Source organism: Oreochromis niloticus, linkage group LG5, assembly GCF_001858045.2.
Source record: "Oreochromis niloticus isolate F11D_XX linkage group LG5, O_niloticus_UMD_NMBU, whole genome shotgun sequence".
NCBI classification, from domain to species: Eukaryota; Metazoa; Chordata; class Actinopteri; order Cichliformes; family Cichlidae; genus Oreochromis; species Oreochromis niloticus.
This window is the reverse complement of record NC_031970.2, coordinates 14,403,687-14,423,874: the sequence shown is the minus strand read 5'-3', so window position 1 is coordinate 14,423,874 and position 20,188 is coordinate 14,403,687. Positions and strand designations below refer to the sequence as shown.

Here is a 20,188-nt window from a genome sequence, read left to right as displayed (position 1 = left end):
TAGACGCATTTTCTCAGCAGTGTTGATGATCTGCTTTTCTGTCTCTACCACCCATGGACAACAGCCAAAACAACCCAAGAAACACACAATGAGATTATTAAATATTTCACAAAGTCAATAATCTATAAAAAAATAAAAATTGCCAGTTATCTGGATTTGTATTTTCTAAATGTTGTCTTTTATAAAATCTCCAGCTGTTTGTGCATATTAGTACATTTAAGATGAGTGTCAACTTACTCAGGTTGAAACTCGATGTAACAGAGCTTTTCACACACACTTTATTTTTACGGTTGCCGTTTTACAATTGGCTACAGCTTTGCAGCTCGCAGCCACACACATTTCCAAAAACAACAATTACAGCAGAACCCAGTTCAGACTTTAAGCCGGCAGAGGATGATTGCGGATGCCGCTCAGGTGCGTCCGCCTCCCGTGCAGCACCACCACAGACCATGCCCCGCCACATACCCCCATCACCTGACTGAGTCCGGAGAGCCATCCGGCCAGACCTAGCGCCCCCAACCTCGAGCGTGAAACTTTCTTCTGATTGGCCACACTTCGCAAACAAAAGTTTTAGGAAACCAGACTGGAATCTGGATTGGTGATTGAGTTGAGTCAGAGCACCAATCCATAATTGGGATATCCAATCCCAAATAAGGATTGATTTCATATCCCAAATCCATATTTGAGATATCCTATCTCTGACATCATACTGATGTGTATGAATTTGAAACCTGAGCTTGTATTTAAATTTAATATGACTATTCAAGACCGTGACAGTGAGTATGCTGGCATTATAAGTCCCCTTAAAAAATTTAAGTTATAAAACTACAAAATTTGGAAAAAGTTTATGGACATGAAACTCAAAACAATCTGTTCTTAGAAATTTTACATTGACCATGTGAAACCAGTGGAAAATTGGAGGATTATGAAAAAAAGAAAAATGGAAGTGCCAAACAGATTTTGTCTGGAATCATTTGTGAAGAAGAGGAACGAAGCTTCTCTCAGGTGTGTTAGAGAATGTTGAGAAATAGGTGGGTGGAGTTTGTCAAAATCTGATCTTATCTGATCATGTTGTGTTACAACTTTCCAGATTACATTAAACCTGAACATTATTTATTCATGTCAGTGTTGGGCAATGTGGTTTCTTTCTATGAGTGATATGAAAGAAAAATGCTCTCATATTGACTGTTTATCATTGTCCAGTTCCAGACGTGTGTGTGAGGAGTCAGAGTGGACCTGGGTTCAGTTCTTAGGCTCTTTGGAGCCATCTATCACAACCTGCAGAAAGCCAAAGACGTCATTCAGGAGGACAGCTAGTGTATCTGTGCAGTTAGGCGTGTTTCTGTTGTGTTTTTTGTGCCTCTATGAGTAATGATTGACTAGTGTGTGTGTGTGTGTGTGTGTGTGTGGTGCATATTAAAATCAGATTAATTGTGAAACAAGTATAAATGTGTGCCCATAGAAAAATAATTAAGAATTAGGAGTCCTTACATGGATTATTTTGTGTGAGAAAAACACAATGTAAGCTGCATACAATAATATGTCATAGATCTCATTTAATCAGTACGGATAAGAAACACAGTATGACAGCCTGATACAAATACATATATAGAGTCTGCCTCAGAAATGGTTGTGTTAGTATTTCAGATTAGTGCATTAAAATTTGACACAGATACAATGAGGAGAAGGTCAACATCAAGAAAACCGAAAGAAACACTTTCATTTCATGTCAAAAACAAAGAACAGTTCAGGTAGAACTTTTAAAGATTATGGAAGCAAAACAAAACTAAATCACTGACTCCTGTATAGTGGTAGATCTAACCTGACATGTAAGATGTGGAAAAGCATAGATTGCAAAACCTGTATAATGAATTAAATGTTATTGGCATTTATTTCTTTTGTTTTTCTGTGTGAGTCCTAAATCGTTGCGGGGACTAAAACTTGAATAAAAACATCAACATGGTCTAGGGCAGATACACCAGTTCTTACTGGAATTGAAGCATATTTATGCTCCCTTAGTCACAAGACTGCCACAGTGGATAGCTTCGCATTTGATCGTATTTTACACTGGATGCTCTTCCTGATGCAGAACTTGAGGGATAAAGTCAGAGATCTTTTCAGTTATTAGTGAATGTGAAAACTACTATGCTACAGGGAAACATAAATGTACTTTTCCATCTCTTATTCCCAGAAAAATAGGTATGGTTCACAGTCCAGACTGGATTCTTACTGAATGCCAAATGAAAATCAGTACACTGAGCTGTTTCAGGGTTGGACTAACTCTCTAAGCAGTGGAAAGTGAACCCACCCCAACTTTCAATCCATACGCAGTTTCAGCACAGATACCTTTTTGATGATTCAAGAGACAAAACGTAAACCAAAGAAATTACTAGATAGTCATCATCTAGTAATTTCTGACATCATACAATATTAAGCAATTTTATTGTATAATCAGTGTTACATGATTCAGTTACGTCTTTCTCATGCACAATTACATTCAACTATGAAAGTCATCTGCATGCCAAGACATGACCTGAAAAATGCTGTCAGGGTGTTCAAGGTTTTCATTTTATTTAGTTTGTCATCGGCTTAAGTTCCCTATGACAATTATAACTGTTAGAACCCAGTTCTCTGTGGAAAGAGAGGATTAACATCAAGCAATGTGATGGGGAAGGTTGAACCACAGACAGCATTTAATAAGTAAGTTTTCAGAGCTTACAACAGAAGCAAGAACAGAACACACACGCTGAAGAATTTTACTCAGTAAAACAAGAAATATACCTTTAACAGAGGTTTCATAAATCTCATTTTGCCGTTAAAAGGTGTGGAAGGTGTGGGCACAAATTAGTAAGAGCCATTAGTCAAATTAAAGGGACGTGCCACTGTCATGTCACCACCTGATTTTATTTCATACTCCTTTTAGACTCTAATTAGAATCATCATTTAGAAAATGATCTGTTGTATTTAAGGAGTGATGGAACTAGCGAAAAAAAATCTGGAATCTAGATGGATTCCAGAAGTTAATCACAACCAGCCAGATGTGAGATTATGGACCTAACTGTAACTTGTGCTTACATAAGAAGTTACAGAATAAAAGCTAATAAGTTTATTTATAATAGATGGCATTACCTTGGCCTCCAGTAACACTGTGAGGAACCTTGGAGTGATTTTTGACCAGAGGTCATACCTTCTTTTATTGTTTTATCATAAAGCAAACACAAGTATATATGTTTTAGTCTAAGTGCCTTTTGTTTAGATGAACTGCTGGACTTCCAGAAGTCATTTATGGGGTCACATCCTCCCTTAGTTATGCTGCAATAGGCAAAGGCTGCTGGGGGATTCCCATGATGCATTGAGTTTTTCCTTTTCAGTCACCTTTCTCACTCACTATGTGTTAATAGACCTCTCTGCATTAAATCATATCTGTTATTAATCTCTGTCTCTCTTTCACAGCATGTCTTCTATCCTGTCTTCCTTCTCTCACCTCAACCGATCGCAGCAGATGGCCCCGCCCCTCCCTGAGCCTGGTTCTGCCGGAGGTTTCTTCCTGTTAAAAGGGAGTTTTTCTTTCCTACTGTCGCCAAAGTGCTTGCTCATAGGGGATCATTTGATTGTTGGGTTTTTCTCTGTATGTACAGGGTGGGCCATTTATATGGATACACCGTAATAACATGGGAATGGTTGGTGATATTAAAGTCCTGTTTGTGGCACATTAGTATATGTGAGGGGGCAAACTCCTCAAGATGGGTGGTGACCATGGTGGCCATTTAGAAGTCGGCCATCTTGGATACAACTTTTGTTTTTTCAATAGGAAGAGGGCCATGTGACACATCAAACTTATTGGTAATGTCACAAGAAAAACAATGGTGTGCTTGGTTTCAATGTAACTTTATTCTTTCATGAGTTATTTACAAGTTTCTGACCACTTATAAAATGTGTTCAATGTGCTGCCCATTGTGTTGGATTGTCAATGCAACCCTCTTCTCCCACTCTTCACACACTGATAGCAACACCGCAGGAGAAATGCCAGCACAGGCATCCAGTATCCGTAGTTTCAGGTGCTGCACATCTCGTATCTTCACACCATAGACAATTGCCTTCAGATGACCCCAAAGATAAAAGTCTAAGGGGGTCAGATCGGGAGACCTTGGGGGCCATTCAACTGGCCCACGACGACCAATCCACTTTCCAGGAAACTGTTCATCTAGGAATGCTCGGACCTGGCACCCATAATGTGGTGGTGCACCATCTTGCTGGAAAAACTAAGGGAATGTGCCAGCTTCAGTGCATAAAGAGGGAAACACATCATCATATAGCAATTTCAAATATCCAGTGGCCTTGAGGTTTCCATTGATGAAGAATGGACCCACTATTGTTGTACCCCATATACCTCACCAAACCATCACTTTTGTTGTTCCAACAGTCTTGGAGGGATCCATCCAATGTGGGTTAGTGTCAGACCAATAGCGGTGGTTTTGTTTGTTAACTTCACCATTCACATAAAAGTTTGCCTCATCACTGAACAAAATCTTCTGCGTGAACTGAGGGTCCTGTTCCAATTTTTGTTTTGCCCCTTCTCCAAATTCTGTGCGCCGATCTGGGTCATCCTCGTTGACATGCTGCAGTACCTGGAGTTTGTAAGGGTGCCATTTGTGAGTAACTAATATCCACCGAAGGGATGTTTGACTAATGCCACTCTCCAGTGACATGTGGCGAGTGCCACGCTGTGGGCTCTTGCTGAATGAAGCTAGGACAGCCACTGATGTTTCTTCATTAGTGACAGTTTTCTTGCGTCCACATTTTGGCAAATCCAACACTGAACCAGTTTCACGAAACTTAGCAAGCAGTTTGCTAACTGTAGCATGGGGGATGGGTGGTCTCGTAGGGTGTCTTGCATTAAAATCTGCTGCAGTGACCCGGTTACTGCGTTCACCAGATATCAACACAATTTCGATCCGCTCCTCACGTGTTAACCTCTTCGACATGTCAGTGGCTGTGAACAAAGAGAAACTTGTAAATAACTCATGAAAGAATAAAGTTACGTTGAAACCAAGCACACCATTGTTTTTCTTGTGACATTACCAATAAGTTTGATGTGTCACATGGCCCTCTTCCTATTGAAAAAACAAAAGTTGTATCCAAGATGGCCGACTTCTAAATGGCCACCATGGTCACCACCCATCTTGAGGAGTTTGCCCCCTCACATATACTAATGTGCCACAAACAGGACTTTAATATCACCAACCATTCCCATGTTATTACGGTGTATCCATATAAATGGCCCACCCTGTATTATTGTAGGGTCTACCTTACAATATAAAGCGCCTTGAGGTGACTGTTGTTGTGATTTGGCGCTATATAAATAAAATTGAATTCAATTGAATTGAAATTGAGGAAACCCCTGCAAACATTATAGAGTGAGCTCAAACCTGGATCAGCTATTTACATGTTGCCTTATTCAGACTTATTATTCACGCCACACAAATTAGATACCACTATAAAATACACTTGGGATATTCAGAAAAGCGCTAATAATTCAAAGGCACTGCATATTGTCCTAAGTGTGTGTTTGTGTGGGTGGATTTTTGAACAGGCAGGAAATGGTTAATCTAGTTTGTGTAACATTTTTGCTTTAATGTGAACTGGGGCTGGGTGTGACAGCCGGTTTAAAATAAATCAGGGCTGAATCACCTGCCAGTGTAGTGCTGAGTCCCAGCCAGAGACCTCCTCATTGTACCTGAACTGCTGTGGAAAGTCTAGAAAGATGCCATCGGAGACCAAACAGTCAAGTAAGTACATTAACTTTTAGACATATATTAACTGAAGTTTATCATGATATCTTTGAGGGCTTAATGTATTCTTATTTAAATTAAATCGTTTAATTTAAATAATAAAAGTGAAATAGTCTTGTCAAAAGCAGGATTGCAAAGGTTGCACCCATTTCAAAGTTTTTATAGAGTTAAAATAAAATAGCGTCTCCCAGTTTCTAGAAATCTTACTTGCATTAAACAGAATTTTTGTGGTTTATTCTCTTTACATGCATGACAGCATGTCTGTGGTCATCATGTGTCAAACTGGAAATTCAAATATATGTTTTGCAAGTAGAAGTTAATCCAAAGTTTCAGATTCAGGCCAGTTTGACAGAAAATTTAGTTCAGGAAATCTGGAACACCTTCTAAATTTGATCGATGCCACCATAATCAGTTTGAGTTTCGTACTCAAAAGCCCATTACATCGGCGTAAGAGCAGTTGTTTTTGAATCATATATTAGATTATTGTGGTTACTTTTGTTCTTTTATTCAGAAGGCATCTATAAATAATCATAAATATCAAAATATTAGTGCGCATGATGTTTTGCCTCCCATCCAGGACCATCTCCAATATCTGACACCCTCCATCAGATTTTTTTAGAACTATAGAAACATCTTCAAAGAAAGTAACATACAGATCAGAACAAAGTAACATTTAGCAGCTCTGGAAACTGTTTGAATTAAAGATCTAAAATTTTAAAGATATCAATGAGACTGCATTAGAAATATAAATATGAAATTATGCAAACTTGTAGGCACTGCATAAAAAAAAAAATGTAAAAAAATATTTAGAAAGAGTTCACAGGCTGACTTTAATGTCACAGATAACCAAAACTTTGTCTAGATGTTAAGGCAAGGTCCCATAAATGCATTCCGTCTCTTAGGTGTTTCAGTGTGTATTTCAGGCCATCCTTCATGTATGTTTAGTAAAAAAAAATATGTATAAATTTCTCTACCCAAGGGGAGAAATCTGCATGCTGTAGATTTATAACTTTAATAAATCTAAAGAAAGTTTTTAGTTTGGGGGTTTTTTTCTTACTGTACACCCTTGTTAAAAAATGGAAAATGTGAGTAATAGTGACAAAATGTAGAAGTTAACTACAATATGAAAGCAGGTGTGTGCATTTTTCCCTCCCTCACACACACCCAAATCAAACTCACCCAGCAATCACCACAAAATCTAAAAAACTTCATCTCTCCTAACAAACGGTTATAGATTCACTTTTCATGTCAAACCTGTTAAATCTTGTTTCCTAACATTAAAATTAAAAGTTTGACTGTGAAAAGTACTTCTCATATCTATATAGAAAAAGACAAAGTGTTTAGTCTCTCCAAACTTTCTCACTATTTTATGCTTAAGTGCTTCTATGAATTGTGGCCCAGTTTTCCATGTTACTTGTCAGTGCAGTGCTTTTATATGGATTAACCTGTTCTCCTGAACATACCTGTAGGCCTGTATGTGAGGCTTGTGTTTTGTTTTTAATACCATGCTGTTGAGGATTGGCCAAGACACACGAGCCTTGTGTTCATCACTGATTCTGCCCTGTTGAGGCATGTCCAATCCTGACATGTAACTTCCACTTTGTGACATTTTAGACTCTCATGACGGTGTTTAAATAGTTTTATCTCCCCCCTGCCCTGCCTTAGGTTCCTGTCACCAAATTGCTAGATAGAATTGAGACTTTTGACAAGCTGAGGCAGTTTTTTTTGGTGAATCGAGGTCACTCCAAATCTTCATCTATTTTAGCACGGAGAAGGTATCGGTGTAGCAAGCTTAAAGCTTACCTTTAGCATCCTGCAGTTGCAAATCTTTCCAGGAAACCAAGTTAAAATGTATCAGGAGACTACTGATATGGGTCTTTTTCTTTTCTTTTTTGTTTATTTGTTTTTTAAAGTGTCATGCCATTAAAATAAGCTTAATAAAATAAAGACTTCACTTTGTGACCTGATTTTCAGATATTTTTGTTTACAGTTAATATTTCTATATTTTATTTTACATTTCTTGCAGTTTTTAAAGGAGTGAATCTCAACTGTGAGACAAACAACACAGAACATCGCACCAAAAACATCTCAAAGGATCAGCTGATTGTGAGGCGAGGCCAGCGGTTCACCGTGAAAGTTGAACTGACACAGTCGTTCAACCCCAATCTTTACCCGCTCACCATTACAGCAGTAACAGGTTGGTCCACCATTAAATAATGTATTTATTTTTTTTGTAAAAAATGCAAACATATTGTATGTAAACCCTCCCAAGTTAAATCCTTATAATAAAAAATATGTCCAAAGTGTACAGAAGATGCTGTTTGATGGGCACTGAACAAATATTTACTGACCCAAAGCTGTTGACTAGGGCTGTCACCATTAATCACCGTTAATTAATGCCAAAATCACCATATCAGCATATCTCCATTAACGGGTTAACGCGGATCACCCTTTGTGTGGGGCTGGACTGCGTCAACGCGTTAGCACGGGTAGCTCGATTAACGTATTAGCGCCATCCAGCCCCCAGTGTTGGGGAGTAACGGAATGCATGTACCACCGTTGCGTAATTAAAATACAAAATATGAGTAACTGTATTCTGTTACAGTTACCGTTTAAAAAGGTGGTGTTCAGAATACAGTTACTCTGTTGAAATAAATGGATTACACGGCGGTCTTTTCCTGTTTCATATGTTAGGCTATGCCCTCTCTATCCTTGGTAATTCCACGCCATTGGAAACCCAAACAAAACACGCATTAAAAGGCTCTAATGTCTGTGTCTCAATCTCGCGGCCCATGTCACCTCTACTTGCTGTCCGCACAATGATGTGACGAAATATTTTTTTAAATCATTGTTCAAAAAATTATTTAATATGAAGGCAATAGGCAGTGTGTTACAGGCATAGCCCTAAAGAATGTAGCCTCATGGGCAGTGTTGGCCAGTTGTAAGTAAGCTATTAAGACTCGACTGTACACTGTGTTCGTGTTTTCCTCAGCAGCCTCTCTCTGTCTCTCACTAGCAAAGTTGACCCAGACAACAAAGTAAAGCTAGTTTTCGGCTACGAGCCTGACACGGAACCCACCGTATTAGCCAGAGGACCTGTTTTATATACGCGCGGAATAGTTTTCTATACGAGATCGCTGCAAAAAGTGCAGCCTTAACTAATGTCCACCCTACTGTTACTCACTTTATATTAAGATTTAAAATTCTAGTTGGTATTGGTATGGCGAGTAACCTTCAGTAATAGTAATACATCACACAGCAATAGTACATTCATGTAGTTGTAAAAAGCATGATAATATATTAAGTAATCCAAAGTATTCAGAATACGTTACTCTCATTGAGTAACGTAACGGAATACGTTACAAAATACATTTTGGGGCATGTATTCTGTAATCTGTAGTGGAATACATTTTAAAAGTAACTTTCCCAACACTGGCAGCCCCACACAAAGGGTGATCTGCGTTAACCCGTTAACGGAGATATGCTGTGTTAACGCGGATTTGGGGTTAACGTCATTTTAATGCAATTAACGCTGACAGCCCTAGTTGGGACTCAAAGCAAAAACCTCCAAGCCCACTGAAGGCACCCTGTTTGAGCTTTGGAAAGGTTTGGATCCAGGAGAAAGTCAGTCTGAACAATTGATAGCTGCAAACTGTGCATGTTTGGTTTATATAATTTGAATTTATATTTTTTTTGATTTAAATATTTAGTTTGCAGTTGTGACACTTTATAGTAAATAAAAGGGATGTTTGAATATTGATTTCCATGTATCAACAGGAGTTTGTTCATGTTTGCTTACTTTTGTTTTCTCTGTTTTTTTGTTGCTGTTATTTTTATCATTGATATTAACATTTTTGAAAGATCTGTATGGATACATGTGAAGAATTTTGTGAAAATCAATAAAAAATATAAATTTAAATAATAAATAACGGCTACATGTGGTTAACTGTAGTTTAAAAAGAGGACCCAAACACAGGAACCAGAATCAGGTATTCCCAACAAAAAGCAGGTTTTACTAATGAGCAATTAGTAAATTAGTAAAAAAAAAAAAAAAATAGGGCAATCAGGAGAAATAATATCAGGTGAAACCAATGAGGGTGGGGCAAAAATTGAAAGGGCGAGGAAAAAGCCAGACATAACACATAAGGGAAAGGCTCTTTTTATAAATAAACTAAGCTTTACTTAAAGGCGTTTTGCCAGTCAGCACAGTTGGATATGACCACTGTTTGTCTTTTAAACTATCTTTCAGCCTTATGTTGCAATCAAACATAAAATGAGCATTGGGTACTGTGCGAAAATCTTGAGCCACTCCCGGGAAATACAGCAATGAAATGAAAATTTTTACAATTCTAAGGAGTTTGAAAATCAGTATTCGGTATGGCCATCTCTATTCCTCGATGCAGTCTGAACTCTATTAGGCAAGCCTTCTTGTAGTTTTAAGTAGCTTTTTGAACGTTGGCTGTCATTTATTCTATTCTCCATCAAAATGGGAAAGACAGTCTATTAATTTTGTTCTATTATGTGTTTTTCTATGAAGATATGCTTTTTCTGCATTGGCAGTGTGTTTGGGAACATTTTCATGCACTAAAATTTAGTCATTTGCCCTGTGTTGACTGCTGGAAAAGATGCAGGTGTAACTCACACTGGTTCATGATGTCTGTCTTTCATGTACACTCTGTAGTTAAAATTAATGGCTTGTTGGTATTGTATTGTCACATCCAGAGATGGGCAGTAACGCGTTACTTGTAACGCGTTACTGTAATCTGATTACTTTTTTCAAGTAACGAGTAATGTAAGGGATTACTATTGCAAAAACGGTAATTAGATTACCGTTACTTTCACGTAGGAACGCTGCGTTACTGCGTTACTAAAACCGTGATTTTTTGCGAGAACGTCTCATGACAGTGACGTAAGCGAGTGCGACGTTCGTGACAACAGCTGTCTGCAGATCATAATATATCGAGTGCGGGACAGAGTGTAGCATGCAGCGTTTAAAGCGTGGAAGTACTGACCTTATTTTGAGTTTGAGTCCATAAAAAGTGACAAAAACATTAGTGTCCGTTGTGCGTGGGAAGAAAACTTCTTTTTACAGCGAAAAAACCCCTAAACTTCCAAGCAAGCACCGAGTGTACTACGACGTAATGTGAAATTCACAGAGAAACTCGCGGATTCTTCCACTGACCGCTGCAGCACACCTGCACCAGGGTAAACCTCCTCCGCCTACCCCAGTCCTGCTTTACAGGTGAAAATAGAGCAACAGGACCGCTAGTCTTTGATTTTATTTATTTTCTGCTGTGTTTTACTTGCATCTATTTGAAAGAGTGAGTGTAAACACAAAAAAATATTTTATGTGCTGGAATGTGCAGAAAATAGGTTTAAATGTTAAACAAATTTCTTCCAGTCAGAGAATGTTGCATATAATTTAATTTTTGCTTGATGCATAAAGTTAAAAGATTAAAACTAATAAAACAAGTTTTAAAAAGAGACTTTTCCATTTGATTACATTTTGTATGATGAATTATGCAGAAAAAGTAGAATTGGGCTGAAAGATCTATCGCTTTATCACCTATTCAGGTTGTAAATCGTGTTTTTAAAAAGTAACTAAGTAACTAAGTAACTAAGTAATTGATTACTTTTGAAAATAAGTAATCAGTAAAGTAACGGGATTACTTTTTGGGGGAAGTAATCAGTAATTAGTAACTGATTACTTTTTTCAAGTAACTTGACCAACACTGATCACATCTATGATCTCTGTGACTCCTCTCTACAGGAGAAAATCCATCCGAGGACCTGGGAACAAAGTCATGCTTTGGTATCCCAGACAAAATCCAGCGTTCGCCATCAGCAAAGGCAGTGTGGAAAGTGGAGCTAGAGAAGGGGTCCAACCCACCAACAGGCTCCTTGAATTTGACCATTACCCCCCCAGCTGACACTCCAATCGGAAAGTACAACTTAACCGCCAGACATAGGGATGAGGAAACGTTGTTGACAGAACTGGTAGTGCTCTTCAATCCCTGGTGTTCTGGTAAGTTATCTTTCTATCTGCCCACCTGTTTTCCAGGCTCTCCAGCACTGTTCATCTGTTGCTGTTGTTTTCCTTAAAACCACTGTATATCCATCCATTAATCCGTCTGTCTCATGTGTTTATCCCTATTCCCGCCTCTGTAGATGATTCAGTGTTTATGCAGAATGAGACAGAGAGACAGGAGTTTGTGATGAATGAACGTGGTATAATCTACAAAGGAAGTGGGAACTACATCACATCTACTAACTGGGACTTTGGCCAGGTATAAACACACACACACAGACTGTGTAGGGCTTAGTGGATTTGTGATTCTAGGTTTGATAAATCAACACTGAAAAGTACCACATTAATCATGTTTTTAACAATCAGTCTTTTATACTAAGAGTTCTATTTTTCAGTATGGCAGAGGCACAAATATGATGGTCACCATTGTTAATGGCTTAACTTCTTAATCAAAGAGACATATATTTATATGGTGTGAGACTAGTGTAGATCATTTTTAACATGCTATTATGAAGTATAGAGTAGTGACATTTTTAGATATTAGCTGCTTCAAGTTAATATTTTACTTTAGAATTAATTAGTTAATGCAAATGCTTCGATTATTTTTGACTCTGCCATTAAGTACGAATAACCTACAGCACTGTAGTTTAAGATAAGCTGCTCTCTTCCTGTCTAGTTTGAAGAGGACATGGTGAAGATTTGTCTTAAGATGTTGGATGTCAACCCCAAACACCTGGCAAATGCAGCCAATGATGTTTCTGCTCGCTGTAACCCCATCTATGTCAGTCGTGTGGTCAGCGCCATGGTAGGATATTTATGTATATACATGTGTTTTGGACAGATGTACTGTATTTGCACTGCAAGTTTCACCAAGAAGGTAATTTAAAGCATTTTACATAACGTTTAAAAGGCATCATCAACAAAATAAAGCATTAATTATAAAGCATTACTATAAAGCATTAATTAACAAAACCTTTTGTTAATGAATGCTTCATAGTCATTTTGAGGGGAGCCAAAGCTCACTCACTCACTCACCTTTGTTTTCCTGTTTTGCTCCAGATCAACAGTAATGATGACTCTGGCGTCCTGGAGGGACGGTGGTCAGCTCCATTCTGGGGTGGAACTATACCCTCTCACTGGTCTGGCAGCTATCCCATCCTCAAGCGTTGGTATAACATCGGCTGCAACCCAGTCAAATATGGACAGTGCTGGGTATTTGCAGGAGTGATGTGTTCAGGTACTGACTAAATCTGCAAGTCCTCACTTACATAAAGTATCTATTTAGATGGGTAATATGAATACATACCTAAATATCTGTTATATATACAGTATGTGTTTAGGCAAGTGAAATGAGAAATAAGAAATAAGCTGCTTTATATGGCAGGTGCTTTAGTTTACATACATTATCAACTTTGCTGGGTATACCTGATGTTTATTCATCCAAATATTTAATCAGCCAATCACAACTGAGCATCATTTAAATGCCACAGCCTACCTGAGGGTTGTCACTGACCATGTCTCTTGCTATATGACCACAGTGGATTAGAACAGTTCTGAATTTCTGAGGAATGTCTCTGTCATTTTGTTGAATATATGCATGAAGAATAAAGGCAATTGTGGAGGCAAAGGGGTCCTAGCAAGGTATATGTACCAAAGTCTCAAGTTTGTTTACAATTGCCAATTTTTTAGATTTTCTATTGCTAATATAGGATTACACTGAAAGTCTGGTAAGCCATAGCTTTACTGGTTTACTGATTTGTCTTTTCCTTACTTATAACTTTCCATCACTAGGCCAGTGCAACAACATTTAACAATAAGATGCTAAACTAATGTACAATTTGACAAATATCACATTTTTAAAAAATCTGTTTTTTTTATGTCTGTATTTCCAGTAATGCGTCTGCTGGGCATCCCATGCCGTGTGGTCACCAACTACCAGTCAGCTCATGACAGCAACAAGAATCTCACCATTGATGTGTACCACGCTGACTATGGAGTGAGAGAGAAAGAGACCAAGGACAGTATCTGGTAAGATGACACAAGCTCATATGGCTTACTTTGAGAAAGCAAACAGAGACAGGTACAGATCAGAAATTAATTCTGTGGTAAAGAGTTGAACAGTTCCTTTGTACACACACAGAGAGAGAGAGAGAGAGACAGTTTCCCTGAGCATTGTACAGTCTTAGTTTTTCACAGAACTAAATAAGGTTAATTTAAAAAACAGAGAGGCACTAACAGAGAGGCACTATATACAACAGAGAGGCACTATATACAACAAACCTGAAATCTTCTTGGTCTCTTCCAAGAGTTCCAAAGTAAAGCGAAATATAACAAAATAAAAACAAAGAGGTTTTTTACATTTTCTATAATTTATCCAATTATTTTTCAGTGATTTTGGAAAACAAACACCAGAAACGCTATAGAGCTACAGGGTTGACTTTCAAAAGGTTTTGCTGTTTTTTTTCTGTTATAATAGTACTCAACCACCATCTTGTTCTTGATATGTCAGACTGCATAAAGGAGGACAAATGAAATTGTGTCCAAAAGTCTTAAAGGCTTTTAATCTTCACTGTGGTTTTACAAAGTATGTCTTGTATGCTATGGGCGTGGTGACTTTGTCTGAAAGCTTTTAATCTGTCAATGGAAAGAATGTCCTCAGTGTGAATTATGGTGCCATTTCTCAAGCTTAGGGTAGGGTAGGGTGTTTACCTTACAATATGAAGTTCCTTGATTCAACTGTTGTTGTGATTTGGTGCTATATAAATAAAATTCAATTGAATTGAAGTGAATCACCCAGCATTCTTTGCCATGTTGTCGAGTTTTTAAAGCCACTGTTGTGTTTCCACTGACTCCAACATCAGAATTTTGTGTCACGTATATGTTTCAGGAACTATCATGTCTGGTTAGAGTGCTGGATGAGGCGAACTGACCTGGCAAAAGATGGTAAATATGATGGCTGGCAAGTTCTGGATCCAACGCCACAGGAGAAGAGCGATGGTACGAACTCTTGTCTCCTCAGATTTTCTTCCTTTGTCTAATGACTTTTCTTTTCCTACTTTAACTATTCATTTTTTGCCAGCAAATATACCAAAAAAATTTAAGTATTGTTTTTGAATGTGATTTTCGATTGTGTGATTTCTTTTCACCTAGTGCTGTTAGTGATGGCAGCTCCATGGTTAGAAAGTTCCATATATAGTGCCATGAAGTTAGAATAAAAACTACTCTGTATTAGTAAAGCGTGTTTCTTTATTTAATGTTCATCCGATGCCTTTTCTTGCTTGTCCTTTTGCAGGTGTATTCTGCTGCGGTCCAGCCTCAGTCAAAGCCATCCTGAATGGAGAAACCAATCTCAAATATGATGCCCCGTTTGTTTATGCTATGGTCAATGCTGACTGCATTGACTGGCTGGTTAGTGAACAGAGCTGTACTATATAAATCTGCAAATAACATAGTTAATAGGACCAAAAGAGGAGCAGTCTTTAGTATAATAGCAATATTTTTTATTTCAAGTTTTGTTTTCTATCGTGTTTCTTTCTTTGTGTCCTGGCAGTGTAAAGCTGATGGCACAATGGTGAATATTTTTTCTGACACCAAGAGAGTCGGACAGAGCATCTCCACCAAGGCTGTTGGCTCCAACACAAGGCTGGACATCACAGACAGCTACAAGTACAAGGAAGGTGGGTTCACCTGACAGACATGTGTTTCTTGAAGGTTTCAATGGAGAATTTTGTTCTTTACCTTCCTGATATTATGAAAGTAGATCTCACAAGGGATATGACACTGGACAATCATATGGTAATGATTTGTTAGTCAGAAGTTACCACTGTTATACCACCCCTATTTATAAAATGAGCATTTTGATGTGTCACATAAATCCTGAAATAAGCATGTGAGACCAAAATGTTAATTAAGGTCATAGATCAATAGAGTGGTAGTGTAATCTTCACAGACTCTCAGGTTTAAAAAAAATATATATATTAGTCCTTTATTTATCCAGGTAAAAAATTTAATTGAGATTACAAATCTAATTTCCAAGAGAGACCTGACATCATGGCAACAAAAATTAAAATTCATGAACAGAACAGGATGTTGCATCCGCCTTTTTATATACAGTCCATGGTGCTAACTTAGGCTGTCTTTGGTTCTTTGAATGATAGATAGTATTCGGTTAAAAAAAATACTATATAAACCTTGTTTTAACGGTTCACTAGTGATTTGCAAAGAGATTACAAATAAAAATTGGTTTGGTGACTGTTTTCTCTGTTTTCCGATACTAATAAGAAGGTTAGAAATTCTTTAACAAAATTAATTTTCACTCTCACTCTAAAACTTTCCACTCTTACAGGGTCTAATGAGGAGAGAACTGTATTTAGATATGCCCTCACCAGAGATTACTCCAGAGATGAAGAGGAAAAGAACAATAGAGGGACAAATAATCCAATCCAGAATGGAGGGACAACAAATGGAACTGGGAATGGAGGGACAACAAATGGAACTGGGAATGGAGGGACAACAAATGGAACTGGGAATGGAGGGAGGGAAGGGAACAACACAGAGGATAAGACTACAAATAATACAAATGACAGCATCCTTCCACTTCCACAAATAGCCATGCGATTTGAAGAGGTACATCTCAGTTTCTTATATATCTTTTTATTTTTAGAGCTATTCAAGTAGATCTTAATTATATTTTAGTATTTACCTTTATCTTTGTTGTGTGAATTTTCTGTCTACTTTTTACAAATGTAGCAGTGACCTTTTTTCCACTGTTAACATTTTTTCTATTAACAAAAAAAAGGAACTCCCAGAAATACATACGAACAGGGTCAGTGTCAAAAATCTGAGTTTCTCCTCACTGTGCCGTCTGCGTAAATCCCAACAGTACTTTTTGGTTATGCCAAATCTGATAACCTTAAATAATGCCACACAACTTATTTAGACTTTAGTTTAAAAAATAAAAATAAAAGCCCTTACCTGTTTTGCCTAAAAGTTTTCTTGTGCTTTTTTAAAAGAAAGCTGTTGCTTTAAGTAAATGTCAAACAGCCATTTGGAATAAGGTACCGCCTCTCCCTGAGCCTGATTCTGCCGGAGGTTTCTTCCTGTTAAAAGGGAGTTTTTCATTCCCACTGTCAGCAAAGTTCTTGCTCATAGGGGGTCATATGATTGTTGGGATTTTCTCTGTATGTATTATTGTAGGGCCTACTTTACAATATAAGGCGCCTTGAGGCAACTGTTGTTGTGATTTGGCGCTGTATAAATAAAATTGAATTGAATTGAATTGAATTTGTGGTGCTGCAGGTATCCAAGCCAATGGACGGTCAGGACGTGAGCCTGAAGTTGGTGCTGAACAGTGAAAGCCGCACTGCCAGGCCTGTGTCCATCAATATCAGTGTCCAGGCCATGAGATACAATGGCTCACCAGTTGAAAACATCCAGACTGAGACAAAGGAAGAGACACTGCTGCCTGGGAAAGGTGGGTAAATTGCTGAGGAGTTTCTCACAAGTGTTTTTTTTTTTTCTGGGGGGGACTGCAACAACTATAATTGTCTCTCACTCCCTTTGTCTGCTCCAGATCTGTCCATTCCTATCTTGGTCCCCTTCTTGGTGTACCACAAACACATGGTAGGCTCTGACAGCATGAAGATTTCAGCTGTAGTCACAGATAAGCTGGAGCCAAGAAACGTATACCTAGCAGTGAATGATGTCATTCTGTTGAATCCTCCTATGTCCATCACAGTGAGTAAAAAAACTACCATCTCTGTGTCTCCTTAATCATTATGTTACTTTGTTTGAAGTAACTTTCACATTAGCTGACTGCTGTTGATTTTTGATAAATTAATATATTATATTTAAATAGGATAATTATACTCCTATAAATACTCTTATAATATAATTATACTTAATTATGTTATATGCCTTTAAAATAAATATAGAACATAAATTCTAAAAAAATATATAAAACTAAAGTCTGCAACTATGCCAGCAGCTACTTCAGGCTTTTCTTGTTCATAGGAGGACTCTGAGCAAATAATGCTACAACTGACATGTTTCTTTTTGTTTTTTTGTTGTTGTTGTTTTTGTTTACAAGCGTGATAGATGCATAAAAGCTTGCTAAAGTAGCACAAAACAAATAAATAAAATAACTAGCTATAAGTTGGTATAGGTCAAACTGAGCCTGACTGCTAGATGAGGAGTCAGTTCCTATTTATACAGATCATCTTCAGCAGCTTTGGTGTCTATACCAAATTTTGTGTTTGTCCATTAGGGATCGAAATGTGACTCCTGTATCTGTAATTTGATATGATGTGGGCTATCAGGTTTATTTTTCATGCATTGCTAACGGTAAAAAAAAAAAAGAGGCTGGATAAACTGAAGGTATAATTTGTAGTTTATATTTTCAAGCAGGTTGGAAGCAAAACTGGACATGCAAAGATTTTTACATCGTTTTACTGACTAATAAGTAAACAGTGAGATTTTTGTTTTTCAGGTTAATGGTCCAGTGAGACTGAACCAAAGGACAGTTGCTGAAGTAGTTTTCATGAACCCGATCAACAAGATGCTGACGGACTGCACTCTGACTTTGTCTGGAAGTGGTCTAGTGGATGGGGAGGATAAATGCATGTATGTGTGAAAGATCTGCTACCTTATTTATTCAATTTGAGCCAAGAGGGAAAGGCAGTAGAAATACTGACTGTGTGAGTGAATGAGTCAGTGCTCTGTCATTAAGACAGAGAATCTAGAATTTCATTTTTATTCTTTCTCCTGCAGCCTCTGGAAGTGTTTAAGGGTCTGAGAGTAACCTGAAGATTAAATATAAAAACAGAAATCAAATTTGAATTCATAAGTACAAATGGGTTGCTTGTCTCTCTAATCTTGATAAAAACCTGCTCTGGAGCGGTTTAGGTCTGCAGCATAAGTTATATAACTATAAACAACAGTGAGAAGCAAACCACCTTTGTAACACTGAAAAACAAGTGTTAGCTCTGAAGTTTCCTGAATAAGCCCAGATCCTGCTTCATAGTACAGGCCTCGGGACTTCCTAAAGAACCTAACCCCAGCAAAATCCCTTGAAGGAATAATGACAAGAGGGTCATCTCTTTGTAAAAGTCTTTTCCACAGTCTGAAGTTTTCAGATTTTACCATATCTCAACATTGTTTGGATGTCTGGCAAAGTTGTCTTTTCAACAGGCTTCTAGCGAGTTGTTACTGTGTATAAAATGTTATGTCAAATCCACAAACTAAACATTGACCTTAACAGTTCTTTATTACTCTTATGTTTCCCACAGACTTCCAAATCTGAGGCCAAGCAACAGGATACGTATCCAGTTGACCTTTTTTCCCAAGAAGACCGGAAAGCAGACTCTCATGGCTGACTTTGACTGCTCCTCCTTCAGAGACCTCAAGTGCACCTGCACTTTCGATGTTCTACCATAAAACCTACCAGTTTAATTAATTCAGGCCTTTCATTCATTCATTCATTCATTTTTACACAACTCTCTCTCTCTCTATATATATATATATGTATATATATAAAAACTTTGAGGTTGCTTTAAAAAGCAACCTTTGTGGGATAAGAGATAATAGTTTTCTATGTATTTTTCCTTTCTTTCATTCGCTGATTTTCAGAAGAAAAAACAAGTTTGTGCTTCTGGACAGAAAGTGCTGCACTGATGTTTCATATAAATGCCGCATTCACTGTCACCATGTATTCTGACACAAAAGCTGACACTACTACATATTTTAAGCTGTTAGGGCCACTTCAGGTACAAACTCTCAGCTAATTCTCATGTAAAAATGAATGTTTACATATTATTAAGAATTTGGCTAAACCTGTTGTACAAACAGCAAACTGAAAAACAGACACTTGTATTCTCACTGTGTGTTTTATCAGACTCTGAGCTTTATTAACTACTCTTAAAATATGTATTGGCTAGTGTTCCTGCAAGCTTATTCCTGCTCCTGAAGGAAGCTAGAAGCAAGCACACGGCAATCACAGCAGAACAGTAATATTTTTAAAGCGCTTGCCTGTCAGATTTGCATCTGCTAAACAAACTGGACCTCTTCATAGTGTTTACGAATGGTACGACACAGTAAGATTTCCTTGTGTTTGCATAAATTCCTCTGGCCTGTTGATGAGAAGGTGTTAAAGTGCCTCCCTGTGGCTGAGAGGTAAACTGGCCTATACTCGTGTGTTTTATTTGAACTGTAGATTTTGTACATTTTTATGACTATACAAATAAAATGTTTATTGGAACATAGTTAACATTTTTGTTTTTATTAGTAATGCCTCTGGCCTTTCTGTCATACTAAGAAATTGTATTTTTCAAGAGAGACCTGAGTGTTCAACTGTCACTCACTGATTATTAAG

At 37.7% G+C, this 20,188-nt stretch overlaps 1 protein-coding gene across 1 annotated transcript; it reads left to right on the top strand.

Annotated features, from left to right (window-relative positions):
- The first annotated feature begins 5,429 nt into the window (after positions 1-5,429).
- LOC102081069 (protein-glutamine gamma-glutamyltransferase 5) lies at positions 5,430-20,078 on the top strand. The gene is made up of 15 exons (XM_019359156.2): positions 5,430-5,789; positions 7,819-7,989; positions 11,563-11,817; positions 11,961-12,079; positions 12,497-12,625; positions 12,880-13,057; positions 13,713-13,848; positions 14,708-14,817; positions 15,113-15,228; positions 15,371-15,497; positions 16,166-16,446; positions 17,119-17,293; positions 17,393-17,556; positions 18,308-18,441; positions 19,107-20,078. The coding sequence occupies exons 1-15, from the start codon at positions 5,765-5,767 to the stop codon at positions 19,252-19,254; spliced, it is 2,268 nt and encodes a 755-aa protein (XP_019214701.1). The 5' UTR covers positions 5,430-5,764; the 3' UTR covers positions 19,255-20,078.
- The last annotated feature ends 110 nt before the right edge of the window (positions 20,079-20,188 follow it).

Excerpts from the sequence above, each read along its gene's own strand:
- LOC102081069 (XM_019359156.2), top strand. The coding sequence starts at position 5,765 with ATGCCATCGGAGACCAAACAGTCAA. Across the intron at positions 12,080-12,496 it reads CTAACTGGGACTTTGGCCAG|TTTGAAGAGGACATGGTGAA; the intron begins GTATAAACACAC and ends CTTCCTGTCTAG. Across the intron at positions 17,294-17,392 it reads GACACTGCTGCCTGGGAAAG|ATCTGTCCATTCCTATCTTG; the intron begins GTGGGTAAATTG and ends TGTCTGCTCCAG.